The sequence below is a fragment of the Marmota monax genome, unplaced genomic scaffold (assembly GCF_021218885.2).
Source record: "Marmota monax isolate L192 unplaced genomic scaffold, Marmota_monax_Labrador192_F-V1.1 WCK01_AAM20220418_F8-fsc00086, whole genome shotgun sequence".
In the NCBI taxonomy this organism is placed as follows: Eukaryota; Metazoa; Chordata; class Mammalia; order Rodentia; family Sciuridae; genus Marmota; species Marmota monax.
Genome location: NW_026693086.1, coordinates 4388775 through 4411426, shown reverse-complemented (window position 1 = coordinate 4411426; position 22652 = coordinate 4388775). Strand labels below are relative to the sequence as shown.

The 22652-nt window shown below is 62.2% G+C and overlaps 1 protein-coding gene across 2 annotated transcripts in view; it reads left to right on the top strand.

The window, feature by feature from the left end:
* Window positions 1-22652, top strand: part of Gtf3c1 (general transcription factor IIIC subunit 1) — a 64104-nt gene that overhangs the window by 27828 nt on the left and 13624 nt on the right. The window contains exons 7-25 of one of the 2 annotated variants that reach the window (XM_046454566.2): window positions 759-920; window positions 3220-3335; window positions 4504-4813; window positions 5400-5560; window positions 7753-7889; window positions 8776-8929; window positions 11109-11212; window positions 11958-12142; window positions 13449-13718; window positions 13893-14038; window positions 15079-15176; window positions 15554-15650; window positions 15744-15921; window positions 17967-18105; window positions 18471-18606; window positions 18887-18968; window positions 19083-19271; window positions 20602-20759; window positions 22057-22199. In XM_046454566.2, the coding sequence (XP_046310522.1) occupies window positions 759-920; window positions 3220-3335; window positions 4504-4813; window positions 5400-5560; window positions 7753-7889; window positions 8776-8929; window positions 11109-11212; window positions 11958-12142; window positions 13449-13718; window positions 13893-14038; window positions 15079-15176; window positions 15554-15650; window positions 15744-15921; window positions 17967-18105; window positions 18471-18606; window positions 18887-18968; window positions 19083-19271; window positions 20602-20759; window positions 22057-22199 (2965 nt within the window). Of the gene's footprint in view, window positions 1-758; window positions 921-3219; window positions 3336-4503; window positions 4814-5342; window positions 5561-7752; window positions 7890-8775; window positions 8930-11108; window positions 11213-11957; window positions 12143-13448; window positions 13719-13892; window positions 14039-15078; window positions 15177-15553; window positions 15651-15743; window positions 15922-17966; window positions 18106-18470; window positions 18607-18886; window positions 18969-19082; window positions 19272-20601; window positions 20760-22056; window positions 22200-22652 lie in introns of both variants that reach the window. The other variant, XM_046454565.2, reaches the window with a different exon arrangement.

The following is a 22652-nucleotide window of genomic DNA, read 5'->3' as shown; positions in this document are numbered from 1 at the left end:
GGTGACCTGCCCCCTGGCCCCAGACCTGCCCAGCAGCCACCCAGCTGAGCTGCTCTGGTCCTTTGGAGAGCACCGCGGCCTCACAGGGTGAGGTGACGGAGCAGGCAGCCACAGCACCTCTGCTGCGTCTCGGGCCCTGTCAGCCCTGTGGCTGCTGACACCGCCCTGCGTGATTGCAGGGCAAGGAGTGACCGCGGCTCACAGCCTCCCAGAATCCTCTGCCTCGCTGCCCAGCCTCACTGCCCAGGCTGCAGGCCGTGCTCAGAACCCGAGCAGGTTCCCGTGACCGAGGCCAGTGCTGGGGCGAATCTTACCATAAGAGACCAGGAGCCCTTGACCCCGCTGGTGTCTGTGGTGCCTCCCTCTGTGCCAGGCCTGGCTGGCAGGGCCACGGCACCCCCTGTGCTGCTGCCACCCCGCCCCCCGTGGCTTTCCTCTTGTCACCAGGTCCCCTTCGCAGGCCTCCTCACGCAGGCCCCGTCCTGGGTGCCAGGGAGACAAGGCTCAAGGGCAGGCACAGGTCCCCAGCCTGGAGCCACCGCCCAGCGGGAGAGGCTGCCACATCCCAGGACAGCAGGCACTGCGCTGTCCCTTCCCTGGGCGTCTCTGATTACATTAAGGACCAAGTGGAGGTACTTTTCAGGCCTCGTGCCCCGACGTGCAGTTGTCAGCTGGCGGGTGACCGTCTGTCTGCAGGGGGAGGCGTGACCCCTCAGGTCCTGTCTCCTCACTGCTACAAACCTTGCTCCTGTTCCCAGGGACCAACGTCATGGTTCGGTGCCTTAAACTGCTGAAGGAATTTAAGCGGAAGGTTGAAGATGACCATGATGACGATGATGACGAGGAGGCCATCTCCAAGGGGCTGCCCCCCGTGGACATCGTGTACGAGCGGGACATGCTCACGCAGACCTACGAGCTCAGTGAGTCCCCTTGGCGCCCGCTCCGACGCCGCTCTGGAGCACTTGAGTGGAGGCCGTAGGCGGAGGCTGTGGTGCCTGGAAGCTCCGCGGTTCCCTTGGGTCAGAGTCAAGTTCAGAGCCTTGGTGCCACATTGCTGTGCAGTGTTAGTCTCCGAGCCTCGTCCCCTCATCTGTAAAGCGGGGTGTGTTGGGGTTCCTAGCTAGGCAGGACCAGGCCACATGTCAGGACAGAGATGGACCGAATTCGTTAGGGGTCGGCCTGCTGATGACAGAGGCTGGGCAGGCCTGCCCCAGCTGAGAAGCTGCAGCCAGTAGCCCAGAGACCCTGGAGCTCTGACGTCCCAGAGCAGAAGGGCATCCAGCTTTAGAAGAGGGAGCGGGTGAATTCACCTCTCCTCTCCGTCTTTTCATGCTCCCTGGGCCCCCGCTGATTCGTTGGTGCCTGCCCACCCTAGGGCAGGTCTTCCCCAAGCAGCCGACCCCCTCACAGGCCCATCTCCTCCAGAAATACGCTTGTAGACACTTCCAGAAATCATCCTTTCCCAGGCATCACTGCATCCAGTCAGGTCGATGTCTAAAACTGACCTGCACACGGGGTAGCACCTGCGCTACCAGTTATGAGGGCTGAAATATCCAGAACAGGGTCTGCTACGTAGACAGCATTAAAAAAAAACTGCTGTTTGTCTTAGTCCATTTTCTGGTCCTATAGCAAAGCACCCAAGACTGGATGATTTATAAAGAAAAGGTTTGACTCTGCCTTAGACTTAGGGAGGCCAGGAAGTTCAGACAGGGTCCCGGCATCGCTCAGTTTCTGGCTCTGGCCTTAGGCCACTCCATGCCTGGACAAAAAGCCAGAGGGTCGCAGATTTGTGGAGAAGAGACAGACACAGAGTGGCCTTGCTGCTAGGCCACCTGCTCTCGTGGTGACTAATCAGTGGAAACACACTGGCATTCGGCCATCCACAAGGGCCCTGCCCCCCCAGTCACCTCCCCCAGGTCCCCGCTCCCCACACTGCCGCAGGGAGGGTTCCGGCTCCACAGAGATGGAGATGGGGGAGATGAACGAACCCACAGCACGGCACCCGTGGCCCTACGTCCTGGCCTGCGGTCGCCACAGGCTGGGAGTCCTAATGACAAAGGGACAAAAACTCTCCCGTTCCTCACCTTTCCTCTGGGCCCCAGAATCTGTGTAGGACATCAGGGACCCAGTGCCACTGGGGACAGAGGACGCAGGGCCCTGGCTCAACCGCGGGTTGGAAGCCACACAGCACATCGCTGGCCTCCTTGGAGGGCGGCCGGGCAGTTGGCAGGATGGGTTCCTCAGACCCCGTTTGGGGACAGTGTCCCTTAGCTCTTCGTTCCCATTTGTAGCCTGTTGCTGATGGGAAGTGTCCCGGCTTCCTGGACGAGCTGGCCCCCTCTTGTTCCTGCCCGTGCTGTGGGGCAGGGCCTCCTCGCCCTGACTGGCTTCCTGGCAGGAAATGGAGAGGAGAGGGTTCCCAGCAGTCAGGAGCTTGGCCGCCAAGTCTGCCCTGCGGTTCACACATCCCCTGGGCACGGGCCCACCTCCGCTGCCCGCTGGCCTCCTTCCTGGGGTCCTCAGCCTCAGATTAGAAGAGAGAGTTTAAAAGGACCTCGTGGGAAGATGAGATAACAGTCCCCAGGAGCCAAGTTGGTGGCAGGACGAGAGTTGAGGACCTACATAGCACGGAGCTGTGCGCAGTCAGCAGCCAGTCCTTCCCCAGGGCACCAGGCAGTCATCTCCTCCCGTGGTCCGCACTGAAGGCTGCTGCAGAACAGTGTGGCTGTCGGTGTCCCAGTGCCTGGTCTACCAGGAAAGAAACCTGGGAAATGCACGTTAAAAAGTTCTCAGTTAAAAATTTTTGCTTTTGAAAAGCCTTCATCAGTGCATTATGGTCACACGTGGTGGTAGGGTTCATTTTGATGTGATCGTACGTGAACGTGACAGTTTGCTCAGGAGGGTTGGTCTCCTTCAGGTGAAAAAAGTCCATGTGAAAGGGCTGGTTTCCTGCTGCTGAGTGAAATGGCCCTCCTGGCCCTGGTGGACGAGCCCCCGGTAGACGAGCCCTGGTGGCCGTACACTTGGGGTGCTGGTGTGGTGGAGCCCACTAGAGCTGTCTTGTTCTCAAGTGTTGGTGGAGCCTGGGGGAGCAGGAGAGGAGGGCCCGTCCTACCCTCTCTGTTGGCTTTGCTGCTCCGACGCCCCTGCACCTGGGAGGGGGGTGACTTGGCACAGCTGCCCAGGCGCGGCTGGGGCTCACGCTGTTGTTCCTCACAGTCGAGCGCAGAGGCACCAAAGGAATTTCCCAGGCTGAGATCCGAGTGGCCATGAACGTGGGAAAGCTGGAAGCCAGGATGCTCTGCCGGCTGCTCCAGAGGTTCAAGGTCGTCAAGGTAACACGTCTGGCTGGGCCCAGCACACGCTCACGAAGCCATGTGTCAGAGGAGCAGATCACCTGCCATCTGTGCCTAGGAGCAAAGGCTCCCTGGGGCTCCCCCGTCACTGCTGCGACCTTGTCCGCACTTGTCAGACCTGGAGCAGTTGTCAGCTTTGGGAAGTCACAAGGCAGGGCACCTACGCCTGAAGCTGGCTCCCGGGTGGGGACGGGCAGCTGGGCCGTGAGTGTCCGTCCACCTGCCCGCTCCGTGTTTATGTGACAAGAGGGCGTCGGGCAAGCTAACTGCGTGTCCCCTTCTGTGATCCAGACCTGCCCTCCTGCTGCCCCTGTCAGTCAGCTCTCTGTCACTGTGTGGGATGTGACTCAGGAAAGGTCGCCCTGGCTCATGGTTCTGCAGTGTCCAGTCGCTGGCTCTGCGCAGCACATGGTTGCGGGGACACATGGTGAAACGACTGCTCCATCATGAGCCAGAAGGACAGAGAAGATGACTGGGGTCCCAGAACCTCTTTGGGAGCATGGTGACCTAAGGGCCTCCCACTAGGTCCCACCTCCTAGAAACTCTGTTACCCTCACTAGTGCCACCCTGGGTACTGAAACTCCCACGTCACCCTCTTCTTGCCCACATTTTGGACACTTTGCCTGAAGGCAGGATTCTGGGTGAGCTCATGATGGCAGAGCACTTGGTGCCCCCCACCCCTGTGCCGTGTGCACTGACGCCACTCCTTACCCCATGGAGCCTCCGCCCCCTGTTCCAAAAGATAAAGTGAGCACAGATCAGCGATGACCAGGCCACTAGTCCTGTGCTGTGGCTGCAGGCCTGGACGCTCTAGTGCCCGGCAGCCACTGAATTCTGTGTGACAAACACTCCCTACCTGCTGACCATTATTTTTGTGAGCCGGGCCTGTGCCCGGCCCAGAGGCTATTGGGAAGGTCACGTTAGGACCCTGCGCCCCAGGAGCTCGCAGTCTCAGTGCACACGGGGGCAGGATTGCATCCGGAGCCGTCTCCACCGGCTCGTGGAAGCAAGGGCCAGGAGACAGGGCAGGAAGGGGCCCCAGGCCATGAGACAGGAGAGCACTGGGGACAGCAAGACCAGGCCACCAGCCTGTGGTGGGTGCAGCAGGCTCTTTTCAGCAGAATAAGCACACTCCTGTCCCCTGTAGGGATTCATGGAAGACGAGGGCCGGCAGCGGACGACCAAGTATATCTCATGCGTGTTTGCGGAGGAGAGCGACCTGAGCCGCCAGTATGCCCGGGAGAAGGCCCGCAGCGAGCTGCTGACCACCGTGAGCCTGGCCTCGGTGCCCGAGGAGACACTTCTGCCCGAGGGCGAGGACGCCTTCCTCTCCGAGTCGGACAGCGAGGAAGAGAGCAGCCGCAGCAAGCGCAGGGGCAGGGCCTCCCAGGGCCACCTGAGGTCCTCTGTGGACCTGGGACCAGGCACCCAGCCTCATCACTCCACGCCAACCAAAGGTAGGTGGCTGGCACGGGTTGGGGCGTGTGGGGCCGAGCGCCTGGGCCTGCGGGCACCTGCAGGGGCTGCCGTTCAGCTCAGTAGGCACCTCCGGGCCCCTCGGTGCTGCCCTGAGTCGGGGCGCACAGGTGTCACTCGCATCTCCTAGGAGGCTTGGCGAGGACAGTCATGTGGTCTGTCTCCTGCCTGCACAGCAGTGTCCTTGGCAAATGTTTTGTTAGGTTTTTACTATTAAAGGAATAGAATTCCGGAAGGTTCCTCTGTTCCCTTCCCTCGACATCTATCCAGAGCTCCCTGGGGTTTTGGTTCAGTAGAGATGACTGTTTGTGAAGCGCCCAGGAGGTGGGGCTGATGGCGAGTTTGCAGATCTAGCATCTGGCCTTGTGAGAGGGACACTGGCTGCCCGCGGGTCCTCACCTGTCTTTGAAGTGACAGTCAGCAGGTGTGGCCTGTTGGCTCCTGTGGCTGCCAAGCACAGAAGCCCTTGTCCCTTCCCTCTTGATGGTTCCCCTCCTGCCCTCGTCACAGGTGGGTGGAAAGTCCTAAACCTACACCCGTTGAAGAAGCAGCCGTCTTCCTCCGCAGGAGCTGCCGAGGACAGGGCCTGCCGGGGCCCCGCGGGCAGGGACGGCCTGCTGGACTCCAGCAGCAACTCAGACCTCAACGTGTCCTTCGGCTCCCACTGCGTGGAGAGCAACAGCGGAGACATCGCAGTGATCGAGGAGGTCCGGCTGGACAACCCCAAGGTCAGAGTTGGCCAGGGGAGGGCATTGTCTCCGAGGGAGCCTGGCCGCTGGGCCAGCCTGCTCCTGCCTGTGCCTGAAACTCAAAGGATAGCAGCCGAGCCAGGGGCAGGGCCAGGGCCAGGCAGCAAGGGCCAGCTCTGTGCTCACAGGAGCCACGTCCTTGTTCCCACGCTCCTTCACGTGCCCGCACCCTGCACACAAGTCACCTGAACTGTGATGTCCCCAGGTTCCCTCTCCAACGGCTTATTCTTTTCACTCGAGTTTATTTTGCAAGGAGTTCTGTGTTGCCAGTTTAGATGGCTGTGAGCTGCTGTTGCCCCAGAGGACGCTGGCCAAAGAGACATTTTGATTGTCACCACTTAGGGAGGGGACTCTCCCAGCAGTGCGGCGGCCAGGCCGGGGTACTGGTTATGGCTGCTGTTGATTGGACAGGTCCTGGCATGTTGCCCAGTGGGCCTCGAACCAGGCTCAAGTGGTCCTCCTGCCTCGGCCTCCAGGCCGCCCTGCCTGCATGCAGAGTTAGGGCTAGGGCACCCTGCACCTGGCTACGGCTGCATGTTTTCTTCCTTTCTTTTTGTGGCTCTGGATGTCCAGCCCAGGGCCTGGTTTGTGCGGGCCAGTGCTCCAGCGCTGCGCCCCACCCTGCCGGTCAGTGGTGCCTTGTCCAGCACAGACTCAGCCACGATCCAGGCCAGGAGCACTCGCTGTGAGGGAAGAGTAACCCTCAAACAGATCAGAAAGCGTGTCCGGCATCTTGTCCACACGCTGCATGCTCCAAGGCGTCAAAGGCACAGTGGGGCAGGCCAGGGCTTTGTCATCCGTGTGAGGACAGGGTTAGAAGGTGACGGGCACAGGATGCCGTCTCATCACGCGATTCCAGAGGTGCCTCCGATTCTGCCAGGCCTTTGGGAGCAGAGCAGACGAGGCCCCTGGGGGTGGGCTGTGGTGGGTGGGTGGCTTCCTGCTGCTGCTGGTCTAGGGTACGGCCCTGCAGGGTAAATCCCAGCTCTGGGCTGTGGGGGACGTGGGGCCCTATGGGTTGGTGGCTGCCCCTGAATCAAGTGGGGACAGTGGGGACCGCACTCACCCTGCCCTGCCGCTCCTCTGCGCGCTGCTCCTGTCCCTGTGGACGTGCTCACGGACACACGGGGCCCTTCTGCCCTGCTGGCTGCCCAGGCTCCCTGTCCATCACTACTGGCCTTGTCCCCAGCAGGGCTCCCACTGTGTCCCCTGCCCTCCTCTCCCCGCCCCGTGCCATCAGGTCTGTGAGGCCCCAGCACGCGCTGCCTACAGCCTGGGCTCCGTGGTCTCCGCCCACTCGGCTCCTCTCTGGCGGAAAGTCACTCCTGAATGGCGGTGGCACTGCCTCCCCATTTTGGGTCTTTCTGGGGATAGTGGCGTCCTCTGCTCCTGGTGGCTCTGGGCAGGGTGTGTCTCCGCTCCCCAGCAGCCGTGGCCAGCAGCCTGCAGAGTGCTCTCTCTGACCCTCGGGGTGCCCTCTTGGGCCCAGCAGCCCACCCCCTGGTGGAAGTGCTGCCCGGCCTGAGTGCCCACATGGGCCGAGTGCACCTACGCGGCTGTGCTGAGCCGCTACCCCAGCCAGGAGTGAGGAGCCGGCCAGCAAGCCGTGCCCAGCTGCCATGCCCGCCACACAGTGACTTGTGCCCAGTGACCCACGGGGCGTGTGCTGGGTTTAGGGTCCACCCAGGGCTCGCTTCTGAGCTTCCCCAAGGTCTGACCCAGGGCACGTGGCGTGGGCTCCCGTTCACCCCAGGGACACCCGGGCTGGGCTCCAGAGCCTGCCGCTGCTTCTAGTCCGGTGCTTCCTGAGGGACGCGCAGGGGCCCTGTCCCAACTCCATCTCAGTGGCGCAGACAGTCCTGGGCTCCTCCCCTGTGAGGTGGATGGTACTGAGAAGGCCGTGGAGCATTTTGAGGACACAAACCCCATGGGCCTCAGTGAGAAGCCGTCCCTTGCCTCCCTGGGGTGGGCCCCGGGGTTGCTGCGGTAACACTGAGGCCTGTTCTGGGGCCAGCAGATCCCCCGGGCCCAGGAGCCCCTGCTGGCAGGTGGCTGTGCCACTTCAGAACCCTGAAGGGACCCACCTCTTGACTTCCCTTCCTGAGGGCTGGGAGGGCACGACCCCTTGGCAGTGTCCGGCCCTGGCTGAGCCCGCCTGTCTCGTCCCCCAGGACAGCAGTGGTTCCCAGAGGACCGGCAAGCACGGCACGGGCCAGGACAAGCCGCACAAGACGTACCGGCTCCTGAAGCGCAGGAACCTGATCATAGAGGCCGTCACCAACCTCCGCCTCATCGAGAGCCTGTTCACGTGAGCCCCGGGCACCCGCCCCGGCCCCGTCGGCCTCTGCTCTCCGTGTCCCTTTGTGGTCAGGAGGGTCCGAGTGCTCCTGCCGTTCTGAAGCTGGGCCTGACGGGGTGGGGGAGCGGGCGTGCCTCTGCCCCCCACGGCCACCATGGGCTGGGGGGGGGGCTTGTAAGGAAGGAGAAGCGGCCCCAGCAGCACTGGCCTGGGCTGGAGGAGGCCGATCTGTGGCCGGCCCCTGCAGCCCCCTCCGCCAGCGCCTCCTGGGCCAGCAGGCAGCGTGAGGGCCACTTCAGAGGAGGGGCCTTGCCCTCAGTCGAGGACGTGACTTCTTCATGCTCAGTCCCTGACTGGGGCTGGACTCAGGGACAGGGGCCATCTGCAGATACGGTGTCCCCTTGGTCCCCTCTTCTGTGCAGCGAGGGGCTTGGCGAGATGTTCCTAGCGAGCCTTTTAGACCTGGCATTCTGTGACCAGAGATCTAGAAGTGTCACTGTAGTGACTCAGTGAGACCTAGAGAGTGAGATGTGTCGAGGAGGAATAAGGAGGGGACGGTGGTGACGGGAACGTCCCTTAGCTAGACGATCAGTGAGCGCCTGGACTTGGTGAGGACGATGGCCTCCTGCCCCCGCTCCCCTCCCAGCTGTCCCAGGCCCCGATGCCTTGGGGTGCCGGCAGGGCTTGGCTGGGGGCCCTGCAGGGGGCCGTCTGGCATGTCCTCACGTGCTGTAGGGAGGGGTCTTCAGGGCTCCTGGAGGCCCACCTTCCTGGGGGAGGAACCCCATCACGCCTGGTTTGTGCTGGGTGCCGTCGGGGGGGGGTCCTTTGGCGTGGAGAGTGGCCTGCTGTGTTCTGATGGGCAGCCTGAACTGCTTGTTTTGTGACGTCGCAGGATACAGAAGATGATCATGGACCAGGAGAAGCAGGAGGGCGTGGCCACCAAGTGCTGCAAGAAGTCCATCGTGCGCTTGGTGCGGAACCTGTCCGAGGAGGGCCTCCTGAGGCTGTACCGCACCACGGTCATCCAGGACGGCATCAAGAAGAAGGTACTGGCTCCCCGGGCCCGCGCCAGCCCTGCTGAGGGTCTCTCCGCCCCTTGCCCTTGCCCTCGCCCTCGGCCTTGGCGCCTCTCAGTGGTCCCTCTGTTGTGGGTGACTCCGCGTGTCCCAGTGTGCGGCATGCCCCTGACCTGGGGATCAGGGGTTCCCAACTTTGAGAGATGGATACAGAAAAGAGTGACAGCGTGGTTGATGTGAGAGTGGCGAGTCACCCAGGCAGAAGTCCCCTGCAGCCGGCCTTGGGTAAGGGAGGGAGAGGGCAGGCAGCGTCCGGAGGAGCTCAGGGACATTCAGAAGGTGGAGCACCTTCCATCCCGGGAGGGCAGGAGGGAGTGGCGGCCCAGCGAGCGAGCACGCCAGTCTCCAGCCCACTGACCCATCACCTCCGTCTCACTTTGTTGATTTCTGTAAAATGTCAAGTTTGGGGCCCTTCCCATGGCAATGGTCGCTCCACGACTTTGCACATATTCTATGGCATAAATTTTTCAGGGTCAGTAATTTGTGGTGGCGCAGCTGGGCACTGGGGGACAGTCACTATTAATTTCTGACCTCCCTTCCAGACAGTGGTTCCCACCTTTGCCTTGAGAAAGCTCTGCTTGGGGCCTCTGCTTTCTCATCAGCCGCCAAGGCCGTTCCTGCTCTCACTGTCCCCAGCACGGGGCTGCACCCAGCCCTTCTCATTTCTGTTTGGAGACGGGGTCTGGCTGAGTGGCCTAGGCTGCCCTCAACCCTGGGACCCTCCTGCCTCGGCTCCCAGCAGCTGGGGCTGTAGCAGGAGCCACGGCGCCCGGCTCACGCCATCTTATTTCTCAAGAAATTTGAAAAAAAAAAAAGCGGTGCAGGAAGTGACCCAGGAAACAGCGTCTGCCGTTGCCAAAGTCTTTTAAAATAAAATGACATGTCCCTTTGACCCCCTCCCTCCCCGCAGCCTGCACGCTCCTCCTTATGAGGCGTCAGGATGTGCTGAAGTCCCTTCTCTGAAGGACAGATGGCCCATCGGCCGCACCTGATGTCTGTGGACCTTCGAGGGCCGATCTTCCAGATCGCAGCCTCGGGTGGCTGAGGGCGCTGGGGAGAGGCCACCCGGCTTTAGTGTCAGCTCTCTCTCTGGCTGCTCTGTGCCAGGGGCACAGGTGGGGAGTGGCAGGAAGGCACAGGGTAGCCGTCAGCACTGGGGTCACGTAACTGGAGATGGCAGCGTGCGGTCGGGGGTCGCGGGGTGCTGCTGTGGCCTGCCCTTCCACTGCGGGGGGCTGCAGCTCGTCAGCGCCCCTCTGGCCTGCCGTTCAGGGCTCGGGTTTGGTGGTGGGGGCTCGCGCTGGCCCCTCAGGTCCGCTGGCGCCACACTGGCTGGAGTGCCTGCTCCTGGCCAGCCTCTGCTCCTGTGTCCTGTCCCCGCTGTCAGGCCTGGGGGATTTCGGGGTGTGGACCTCGGAACCGTGAGTGCTGCGTTTTAAATTTCTGAGCTGTCTGTCACCTGACTGTGTCTCCTTTGAGCCTCGTGAACCTACAAAGAAGGGATGGTTCAGAGGAGGGGTGGGGTCTCCACAAATGAGGAGCAGGGACACCTGAGCAGAGGTGGCCTGTCAGGGCATTGCCGTCTGTCCCCTGTCCCACACCTCTCTGAGCCCATTAGGCCTGGCTCTCGGGTGCTGAGGCCACCAGCCTCCTCACCCATGGTTCAGCTGCCACGCTCAGCCTGTTCCGCCCGTCTCCCCTCTGCTGGGCGCTGCAGGGATGGCCCTGCGTCAGGTCCCCTTGTTCACTCCGGCTCTGCTGGAACCTGACCCACCCTCATGGTTCTGCTCGGTTCCTGGGAGAAAGTAAAATGAAAGCTGCCTAAATCCTCTGCCAGTTCATTTAGCCGTGCGCCTGGCAGGAGCCCCAGACGGAGGACAGCCGCTGGCTGATCCAGATGGAAGCGCTCGGGATTCTCCGGGGGAGGGGGGAGTGTTCCCCCAGGTGCAGCGGGGACCAGTGGGATGTGACGGCCCCGCCAGGGAACTGTGGGCGGACGGCTGCACCAGGCATGGCTGCTGGAGGGTTGGACAGCCGTGATGTGATGGCCAGCGGCTCAGCTACACCCTTCCTTCCCTCTCCCGCTTGTCTTCTGAAATGTCAGGACCTCGGCCCTCCCTGCCCACTGGGACACTGACTCTCTCTGCAGGTGGACCTGGTGGTGCACCCGTCCATGGATCAGAACGACCCCCTCGTGAGGAGTGCCATCGAGCAGGTGCGCTTCCGGATCTCCAACTCCAGCACCGCCAACAGGCAAGTGGCGGGACCCAAAAGAACCTCGAGCAAGGCACCGGGGCCTGTGTGTCCCGCATGTCCTCAGAAAGCCCTGTAGGTCACCTTGCGTGAAATCAGTGCGCTCATTGGGTCAGGATGGGTGGTTCACGACCCCAAATCTAAGTGAGGATTGATTCTTTGCTATTTTAAGAAAAAAATCCCAGTGTTCTGCCTCCAGGGATCTGCCAGCGAGGGTTCCGAGCTCTCCCTGCCCCGGGCCTCGGGTCCCGAACTCAGCCTCATAACGCTGCCCGGAGACTGCCCTTGACTACCCAGTGGCTGCCCTCGCCTTCCGGGGCTCTAATTTAGTTCATGGTCCACTTCAGACGGGAGAAGATGCAGGAAGAGAAAGTCCTCCGCCAGGCGTAAGCCCGAGGGCTGCAGAGTGCTAGTGGGGTGGCCTGCCATGAGGCCAGGGGTGGAAGACTAGTCTCAGAACTCCCGGCTGCTGGCAGCTCTGGAACCGCCCTCAGGCCTCATGTGTTGGGCTCCTTCCTCAGACGGCAGCGCAGCCCAGTTGGTGGGCAGCCCCTCCCAGCCCCTCCGTGCCCCCTGCCCCGTATCCTGTGACTGGCACACTGTTCAGTTGTGTCCTCTGCCTGGCCTCTGCAGACAGCGGGTTGGACCCGCCCCACCCGGTGCCTTCGTCTAGGTCACGCAGACCGACACCGAGGCTCCCGGCCAGCTTCTCTAACGTGTTCTTGTGCCTGGTGTTTGGCTGCAGGGTTAGAGTCCCCCAGCCTCCAGCCCCTCCAGAGGAGGCCGAGGAAGAGAGCCCAGGGAAGGAGGGCCCACGCACATCCGGAGACTCCGACCTGCACACGGCCGCGAAGCCAGAGAGCACGCGGGTGAAGAAGACCGAGGAGAAGATGGGCATAACCCCGCTTAAAAACTACCACCCCGTCGTAGGTAAAGAGCAGCCCCCGCCCGCCTGCGACCGCATCTCATGGCCACTTGCGTGATGCTGGCGCACCTGGGGCCCTGCGCTGGGGCTCTGGGCTGCAGGCAGTTGAATGGGGTTGGAATCGCTGGCTGGGCCCTGCTGGGCTGCCACGTGCCTTCTCCAGCCTCCTTTCTCCTGTCTGCACAATGGACGTGATCCGTGCCCAGCACGCCTCCCAGGCCCTTGGCAGACTCCTGGAATCAGGGTAGATCCCCACACGAGGAGTTGTTCACAGAGATTCCTTCCCTCTGCTGGCTGTCCTCTGAGGAACATTCCATGAGCTCAGAAAGTTCCCCCGTCCTGCCCTCACCTACCTCCCCAGCTCAGGTGGTCTCCCTGGGCTCAGGCTCCCTAGGCCGCCCTCCCTGCCTGCCCACTGCCCACCAGCTGAGGCTCCGCACTCAGGCGCCTGGCTCCCCTCAGACATGCACATGGCTCTCAGGGCAGCAGCCTCCACCAGGCAGTGTGGGGGTGGCCCAGGTCACAGGCATTTTGTGGGACTCCCCTCTGAGGTGCATGGCCTTCACCCCTGGCCTCGTAGCAGAGAACAGAGGGCACCGAGGGGCAGGAGCCCTGCGTGGCTGAGCAGCTGTGCCCAAGAGTGGGCCAGACTGGGCCCTAGAGTGGACTCTGCTGCTGTGTCCACCTTGTCCCACCCTGTCCTCGTCACCAGGAAAAGTCAGGGGACAGCTTATTTGTATCAATACAGAAATAAGTTACTTTAAAAGAACCAAAATTTCGGGCTGGTGCTGTGTCTCAGTGGAAGAGCACGCGCCCCGCCTGTGTGAGCCCCTGGGCTCACCCTCAGCACCATGTGGAAATAAATGAACAAGTGAATAAGTCAGCCATAAGGTATCGTGTCCATCTACAACTGAAATGTTTAAGGAAAAAAACGAAATTTTGGAATATTTGGCACGTTCCCACGAAGCCAGAGACCTTGTCCAGTGGCCTTCCGTGGAGGCAGCTGCCACCCATCTGTCCTGGCCCCCTTGCTCCCCACAGCCTGCCCTCTGCTCCTCACCCCCCATCTCGGCCCCTTGAGTCTGTCCTGGACACTCACCCGCTACTGCACTGCCCCGCGGCCCCCGCCCACCCCTCCCCCGCACATCTGCGCGTCTGATGAGCTACTGCAGGTGTCATCTTGAGTCACATTCCCCAGGAGGTGGACACCAAGGGAGGGCAGGCACTGGCCATCTCCCTGGGCCCAGGCGCGGTGCCCTGGGGGGGGGGTCTGGGGGTTTCCTGAGCGCTCTGCCCCCTTTCTTGCTTCAGTTCCGGGACTTGGGCGTTCCCTGGGGTTCCTGCCCAAAATGCCCCGCCTGCGGGTGGTCCACATGTTCCTGTGGTACCTGATCTACGGCCACCCTGCCAGCAAAACGGCCGAGCAGCCCGGCGTCGGCGGTGAGAGGAGAAAGCAGGAGCCAGGCAGGGCAGGCCCGCGGCCCTCCTCTGGAAGCGACCTCGAGGCCCCTGAAGGCCCCGCCAAGGACAGCAACGAGGGCGCCCCCTGGGAGGCCGAAATGGAGCTTCCCACAGAGACAGGTGAGGCGCCGGGCCTCCCCTGGACGGGCGTCCCCTGGATGGGCCGGGGCGGCTCCCAGGTGCTCAGATGAGAGCAGGGCCCACCCCAGCCCAGGCTCCTCCCTCCCTCCTACCCGTGGGGCCGGGACCTGCCGGAGGCGCCCAGCCGTCTGGGTGACGCCATCCTCTTCCTAGTGTACGTGGACGAGTGCTCCTGGATGCGCCACATCCCTCCCATCCCAGTCCACAGGGACTTTGGCTTTGGCTGGGCTCTTGTCAGTGACATCCTGCTCTGCCTGCCCCTGTCCATCTTCGTCCAGATCGTGCAAGTCAGCTACAAGGTACTGGGGCTGGCCGTCGCAGGTCCCAGGGCTGGAGACCACCAGTCACCCCGTCATGGGGAGAGTGCTTGGAGTTGCCCCCGGGAATGGGTGGTGGGGGTATGGGAGGAAGGATGGTAAAGGGGAGGACCTCAGAGACTCCTCCTTCTGGAGGGAGGGAGACAGATAACTGGTTCAGCAGTGACATAGGTCATAAAGAAAGGGAAAAAAAGAAATGACCTTCAGCCTTGTCATCCAGAGAGATAACCACTAGTTTCTGGTAGATTGTCTTTCTCATCCTTGTTATTTTTATTTTTTTATTTTGAGACAAGGTCTCACTCTGTTGCTGAGGCTGGCCTCAAACTTGGAATCCTCCTTCCTCAGCCTCCCCAAGTAACTGGGATCACTTGCCCAGCTCCTCATTTGTTTTGTTATGGTCGGGAGCGGGCGGTATGTGTTTCAATCAACCCTTAAAAAAAAAAAAAAACCCTGAGATTCTTTTTCTTCTTCTATTACCTGTTCTTTCCACTGGACAATTTATTGTATTTTCCACATCATTTTTATTTATTTATTTACTTTTTTGGTGGTGCTGGGGATCGAACCCAGGGCCTTATGCAGGCAAGGCACGCGCTCGACCAGCTGAGCCACATCCCCAGCCCACATCATTAAGTTTGTTAACTTGATGGATTCATAATAATTCTCCGTAAGCATGTACTGTGTTGGACCAATATTTTTTATTTAAATGCCATTTATTCTTCTAAATGACGTTAATGAATATCTTTTGGAGCATAAATACGTGGGCGGCTCCAGATTTTTCCTTTGGGGGTGACAGGGGAATGACAGAGGAGACGGCTGCCTTCCAGGGAGTGAGGTCCCCACCACCTCCTGGGAGTCCCCTTGCTCCGCCCACCAGCAGCCCCAGGGCACGCACTTGCTGTCACCAGGGGAAGGGAGGGGGCAGGTGTGAGCCCCGGGGAGGGGTGGAGTGTTGGTGGGTGTCTCCTCAGCCTTGTGGCCACCCTGGTCTGCTGGCCAAGTTGACCTGCAGTTGGCCTCCGCAGGTGGACAACCTTGAGGACTTTCTCAACGACCCTCTGAAGAAGCACACGCTGATCCGCTTCCTCCCCAGGCCCATCCGGCAGCAGCTCCTGTACAAGAGGTGAGGGCCTTGAGCAGCCCGGTCCCAGTGGCCTTGTACCAGGCTCCCAAAGGGCAGGCTCTGAGTGGCCCCCAGGCCCCCTGGACGGCAGGCCTCAGTGCGCAGGCGCTGTGCCTTTTCTTACGTGAGCAGGAGGCCGGGCAGCACCCGCTGAGGCCTGCAGTGGGCCGTATGGTCTGGGGTGGTTTTTCCTTTCGTTGACTTTCCAGATCAAACCCGAGTGTGGGGGTCCAGCCTCCATTGCCTGGTGGGGTTTGGGAAGGGTGGGGTGGCCCAGTGCCAGGCAGGCCAGAGGCCAGTCCTCCAGGGGCCCAGGTGGAAGCCAGACCCTGCTGCCCGCGGGGAGCAGCTGGGAGCAGGTGCCTGTGTGTGTCCAGGCGCTACATCTTCTCCGTGATTGAGAACCTGCAGCGGCTGTGCTACATGGGGCTGCTGCAGTTCGGTCCCACGGAGAAGTTTCAGGACAAAGACCAGGTAACGTTTCCAAGCCCAAGCGACGGTGGTGCCCCACGCGGGCCGCCCCAGTGCTGACCCACAGTGTGCTTCTCCCCACGGGGTCTCCTGCAGGTCTTTGTGTTCCTGAAGAAGAACGCGGTCATCATCGACACCACCATCTGCGACCCCCATTACAACCTGGCCCACAGCACCCGGCCCTTCGAGAGGCGGCTCTACGTCCTGAACTCCATGCAGGACGTGGAGAACTACTGGTTCGACCTGCAGTGCGTCTGCCTCAACACCCCGCTAGGTACACCTGCCTCCCCCATTCTCTGCGTCAGCGAGGCTGGGAGCCAGAGGAGGCTGCAGGTCGCTCACAGCCTCCAGGTTTCCAGGCTGCTCCCAAGGCCAGCAGAGTCCCTGGGGCTCCCTGAGAAAGCAGGATGGGGGGCCTTGGGCCAGGGGCTGCTGGGCCCCACCCAGCCGAGCACACACCTGGTCCTCATTCCTGTGCTCCCTGGATAAGTACCTGCGGAGCACCTGCCGTGGTCACGCGCTGCTCCTTGCCACACAGTGACGAGAGCACGGCCTGCCCTGCCCTCACCACGCTTGTGGCTGTGAAGTGGAGACACAGTTCACAGAGAGCCCCAGAGTGTGGCGGGTGCCAGAGCATTTTAGTGGGGTGCTTGGGAACAGCCTTCCCAGGTCCACCCGCCATCCCTAGGGGTTAGGCTGAACCAGCCAGGCCCAGAACTGGGGAGGTTCCAGGCAGGGAAACAGCCCATGCAAAGCCCCTGAGGTCCATGTTGGATCAAAGAGCAGAGACTGGCATGTTGAGGGGGTTGTGGGTGGCAGCCAGACTAGGGGGACCCTGGGGACCTGGTGAAGAGCAGTGACAGCCACAGGGTGGCTGTGGGCAAGGAGTACCTCACGCTGGCAGCTGTGTGAGAGTGGACGCAGGGTGGTCCATCAGGGGCTGTGCCTCATGTCTGGGTGAGGAGAAGGGGACAGCTCTGCAGAGGCTGAGGAGGGGAGCTGGCAGGGGCCCGTCAGTGGGCGGTGCTGGGCTTGGCCCAGGGACTCCTCTCCTGGACTGTCCCTTCACTCATATTGGCCTCACAGCAGCCCCCGCTGCTTCTAGACCTTCTCTCCAAGACCCCTGTCTGGCCGCATTCTGCGAATCCCTCAGGCGTATCTGCAGGGGTCAACAGGGCCTGTCCACAATGGGCATCTGCACACGCGTGTCGAATGCGGGGATCTGTGGAAGGTGCTAGAACCTTCACCCTGTGCTGCCTTTTCTAAGCTGCTCCACCCGCTCTGACCTTTTCTTGCCACGTCGGTTTGCACCTGGGAGAGGAGTCTCTGCCTCACCCCAGGGCCAAGAGGCCAGCAGCACCCTGGATCTAGGCGAAGCGGGAGCCACAGTTGTTGGCACTCAGAGCCAGCAGGGCAGCCCGTGCGTGTCATCTTGACACTGTCCTGTGCGCTCACAGCAAGAGTCGTGACCACCGCAGATGATAAAAACGCCCGACCCCTCCGGTTTCATCCCTCGATAAAGATTTGTGAGCCACGCGTAACTCACGTCAGAGGTTTTCAGGCCTGACAGTCAGGGATTCGTGTCCCTTTAGCGTCCCTGAGCAGAGCTGCGGGACCTTGCGCAGTCAATGAGGCAGTCGCTGCCCCTTCATTCAGAAGACATTCCCACAGGTTCTGCCCCAGGGACGGGGACATTGGGGAGGGCCACAGAGTCACCTTGTAAAGCAGGTGCTGCCCCGAATCACCCCGGGACAGGCCAGTTCCTAAGCCCACCCAGACACTGTCCACCCCACAGTGCTAGAACAGGGTGTCTCGGGTCCAGGTCCAGCTGACAGGTGTGTGGCGTTCCCACTGGCCACGCCAGGAAGCCAGGCTCTCCATGTGGACACCTGCCGGGAGTGTCCTTGACCTTGCTCCTGGGACCGGACCCTCCCTCACCTACTCAAGCCAGCGGTTTCCTCGTGACTTATATTGTCTGCAGGAAACGTCATTTTCTTGATTGTGGGATAATGACAACTTGTCGCCTGCATCAGGGCATCTCTTGAGTGGTTGGAAGGGTCTGCCATTGCGGGCAGCTGACCTGTGGCCACGGCAGCTCTGGCCTCCCTCTCTCTGGGTTCCACCTCCGTCCCTCCCTCCTCTCCCCCCCCAGCGCCTCTCCCTCCGCCTTCTGTCTCCCTTTATGTGGCCACTGGAGGCCTGGCCAGGTGGACCCTTCCCCTGGCAGGTCCCACAGGCCACCGGTCCTCGCACCGCTCACAAGTGGCTGCCAGAGCTCGGCCAGGAGCCCTGCTGGGCTGAGCTCGCGTTGGCTTTCAGGTGTGGTGCGCTGCCCGTGCGTCCAGAAGAACAGCCCGGATTCGAGCGGCGACAAGGAGGGCAGCCTGCAGAAGGAGCAGGAGAACGCCATCGACAGGCACAACCTGGAGCGCAAGTGCGCCATGCTGGAGTACACCACGTGCGTCCCCCGCCCCGCCCCTCCGCCCACCACTGTCCCCAACCCAGGCCACGCAGCCCAGCCCCTCCCTCCCGCTCAGGCCTCAGCAGAAGGCCGTGTCTGCAGAGGCAGGACCTGGGGGCCCGGCTGCGTCTGACCCTAGCTGTGCTTTGCGTGGTCACCAGCTGTTTTAAGTCCCATCAGTTGTCAACAGTCTAAAGTTGGGAATGTCACATAAAATTCTGGGTTTTCAACTTTGGAGAAAAGCGACCACCTGCCGACTCCGGCCTGTTGGGCTCCTCTGGGATTCGGGTCAGAAGTGAGTCCACACACGCTGCGGGCTGCTTCCGGTTGCAAGGAGGGCTCTTCCCCTGTTCCCTCCCCAGGGGCAGCCGGGAGGTGGTGGACGAGGGCCTGATCCCCGGAGATGGGCTGGGGGCCGCGGGGCTCGACTCCAGCTTCTATGCCCACCTGAAGCGCAACTGGATCTGGACCAGCTACATCATCAACAAGGCCAGAAAGGTGGGCACCGGGAGGAGCCAGGCTGCCCACGCTGCCCCGTCCGGCCGTCTTCCCTCTAGGCAAAGCCAGAGTCACCAGGGACACAGCCAGCTGGTCCTGGAGGTCGCTGGGCCCCTGAACGCCTGTGGCCTGTGCTCCCAGTGGCCTCTGACTTGCCCTGGTGGACAGCTGCTCCCTTGTAAAGCAGGAGCACCAGGCTGGGTGCCAGAGCGTGGGGGGCCCTGCAGGATGGTGGCTGGAGGCCAGTGCCCAGTCCTCACCCAGCACCCGCGTCTCTCAGGAGAACATCAACGCGGAGAACGGGCTCACCGTGAGGCTGCAGACCTTCCTGTCCAAGCGCCCGCTGCCCCTCGGTGCCGCAGGTGGGTGTGCCCAGAGTCTGCCCCGGGAAGGACATGGCACCAGGGCCCAGGCGACCGTGGTGTGTGGCCTCCGTAGCGCTCACCCTGAGGCTCCTCTCCCCTAACCGTCCCTAGGTGGTGGCCGGTTGGCTCTCTGGGGAGAAGCGCGGGCAGGCGCCGAGCTATGTGCTGACCGGGAGGAGCAGTTTGAGGTGGACCGCGAGCCCACGCTGGGCAGAAGCCGCAGGGTCAGGGGCGGCCGAAGCCAGAAGCGGAAACGGCTGAAGAAGGAGCCTGGGAAGAGGACCAAGAGGAGGAGGAAAGGTCTGTGTGGCTGGTGGGCGGCCATCCGCGTCTCAGTCCTGTGCCCCTCAGGCACAGGTGTCCGTGTCCCCGGGCTGCCAGCGCTGACTGCCACGGTCATCCCCAGCTGTGCGGCAGGAAGAGGCCTGCGCTGCTCCCAGGCATCTCCGAAGGCTGTGGGCTGTTTTCTGCAGGTCTCTGAGGGACTCCCACAGCTCAGTTCAATGTCATTTAAACTGAAAAAGCTTCTCAGCAAGGTCCTCAAACCAGCCAAGGTCTGCTCTTCTCTTTGTTTCTTTTGACGTCTGCATTGATGCCCGTCAGGCCACGGTCAGAGTCAGGCCAGGGTCAGTCGTGACTTTGGACTTGAGGAAGCCAGGAGTCAGGAAGCCTGCGGGGTCTCTCAGGTCTGACCAGCCTGCAGATGCCCCCTCCAGTCGGCCATGTGGGATCCATCAGCCCAGCTTAGTGCAGAGCAGAAGGGAGCGCGTGCTGAGGAGGCCAGCTCTTGCTCTTTATGTCACCCACGTGGGCCAGCCAGCCTGCTGTAGGTCCTTCCGTATGTCACCCATGCAGGCCACCTGCCGGCTGTAGCTCCTTCATGGCAGACAGTGTTGAAACAGGCGCCTGCCTTGAGTGGGTCAAGTGTGGGCATCCTGGTGGGGGCACCCTGGCCTCTGCCCATGAAGCAGTCCCCTCAGTCTCATCTGCGGCAGATCCATGTGAGCTCACAAGGATTGGGGTTCATCACGAGGCACAATATGGGGTACTGCCCTTGGAATCCAGATTCCTCCCCCAACTTCCCTTCTACCTCTTTTGGCACTGAAGCAAAGGTGTAGCAACGTGTGGTGTCTGCCTGGCCAGGTGCTGCCCGTGGGTCCCCAAGGCCAGGAGACCTTGGAGAGCCCCTTGACCAAGAGCTGAGATGCAGTCCCCACACCTGCTCCTGATGATGCCATGTCCCTTGGCACATCAAAATGGCGGTGATAACTGTATCCCTCTCCTCGGGTTGCTGTCAATATCCCTCCACAAACCTGCCTGCTTGGCACCCAGTGCATGTCCTGGAAGGTGTCGACTCCTCATTTAGTGAGCAGCTACTCCCCACCAGGCTCTGCGCCAAGTGTTCGTACTACTCATCCTCAGCAGCAGCTGAGGGCCAGCAGAGGCACCTCCAAAGAAGTGAGGTCACAGGGGGAGCCACTGGAGAGTGGCCGATGACCAGGTAGAGGCCGCCATCGGAGAGCTGGGTCTCTGGTCACTTGCTCTCAGGCACAGTGAGCGTCTGGGGACTGCTCCAAGGGCCCTGCCCTGGAGGGACAGCTCTGGAGGTCCTCTCCTCCCCGTTTTTCAGGAGAGGCCCCAGCAGAGAAAAGCAAACGGCTGCGCTACCACGACGAGGCCGACCAGAGCGCCCTGCGCAGGATGACCCGGCTGCGCGTGTCCTGGTCCATGCAGGAGGACGGGCTGCTCATGCTCTGCCGCATCGCCAGCAACGTGCTCAACGCCAAGGTAGCTGCCGCTGGCCCCGCCTGGTCCTGGCTCCCAGCGCCCATGCCTCTCCCAGGAGCTCCCAGGACGCGCCCTGCCTGGGACCCTGGTCTCTGGTGCCAGCGCACAGGGCTCGGCCGTGCTGCCTGGAGCTCTCCTCGCTTAGTGACCCCAGACCCTCCCTGGGAAGGTCATGGCCGTCTCCCTGCCCTGCCCCTGCTTCCCACCTGGGCCCTGCTGCGTCGGGTGCCCTTGGTCACCAGAATGGCTGTTCTAAGACGGCACTTCTCACCTGCTTTCTTGGCCGCAGCCCAAGCATGGTGCCCCTGCACCGTCGTCACAGTTGTGACCAGATTCTCATGGACTGGGGGCGGTGGCTGTGGCCTGGCCCAGGCAGGCGCCTCATGCTCACCCCCCACCCCACAGCCCCTGCTGCGCCTCCAGTGGCACTGAGCCCGACAGGTGGCTGCTCTGTGCCCTGACGCTCCTCAGGCCCACAGCCTGAGCCAGAGTCCGTCTCCCGTGTCCCCAGCACCTGCTGGCCCTGCTCTGGGGGTTCGTGTCGCCTGGTGCCGCCCTGCCCGTGTCAGTTGGCAGCAAGGTGTGGACAGGCGTCCGCCAAGCTGCTCGGCAGGAGGCGGCCGGAGAGGACTCTGCGGAGCCGCGGGTGCTGGCTGAGTCGCGGGCCGTGCTGCGCTTCACCCGCAGACTCACAGGGTCCCTTCTCCTGACCTTCATCCCTCCGTCCCCTCCAACCCATCCCTTCTCCAAGGAGGAGGCTGGGAGACACCTGCCGTCCCCATGGTGACTAGCACTGAGGTGCTGTTGGGGGTGGTCCCCACCCCAGCTCCATGAAGCCCAGAAACCCGGGCCTTCCGAGGCCCCCTGCTCTGAATGGCCCTCTGCTCTGCCCTCTAGAGCTCACACCGCCCCCGCCCCCTGCGTTGGCTTTCTGCAGTGTCCTGAGGGCTGGCAACCTTGCCCCCTCCCGCCCCCCTCGCCCCCTCCTCTCGCCCCCTCCTCGCCCCGCCTGCTCAGGGCCTGGCGGGAAGTCAGGCAGTGCATGCCCCTGTGTCCACCAGCGCACTGGAAGCCCTCAGCAGAGCACGTGATGCCCTCATGACCCGCTGGGCATTGACCCTCCAGTGGGTGCCGTCCACTTCTGGCCAGGCCTCGCCCTGTGCTGGGCACACGTTGGGGCCCAGACTTGACTGACCCAGAGGGAGGAGGCTCCTGGGCACGGGCCCCGCTTCTTGCCGCTGACCCGTCAGGTGGCCTGGGGAAGCTGACCTTCCGTCCCGCCTCTGTGTTTGTGCAGGTGAAGGGCCCGTTTGTCCCCTGGCAGGTCGTGCGGGACATTTTACACGCGACCTTTGAAGAGTCTTTGGACAAGACGTCGCACTCGGTCGGCCGCCGGGCTCGCTACATCGTCAAGAACCCCCAGGCCTACCTCAACTACAAGTACGCCGCTGCCCCGCGCTGGGCGTCTGTCCCGCCCTCTCCTCGCCCCCTCCTCGCCCGCTCCTCGCCCCTCCTGCTCAGGGCCTGGTGGGAGGTCAGGCAGTACGTGCCACGTGGCCCCCGAGGCCCTCGGTGGTGGAGTCGGTGTTGGCACTGCCCTGTCCCTCACTGTCGGCCGCGTGTGGCTCTGGGGACCAGCACCTGCTGGGTTTTATTGGAGGTAGAGCTCCCTTGCGAAGCAGGTGAGGAAAGCAGGCTTCCAGGCCATGGCCCCACCAGCAGCCTGGGACCACCTGTGGCAAGGCAGAGGAGCCAGGCCACCTCAGCAGCCGCTGCAGGGCCTGATCCTGGAAGGGGAAACAGCACAGAGGGAGCGTGAGCTGTCAGGGCCACAGTGAGGTCAGAGGCTTGGCTCCCTGACCCCTGACCCTCGGTTGATGCCGTTGTCCTTCC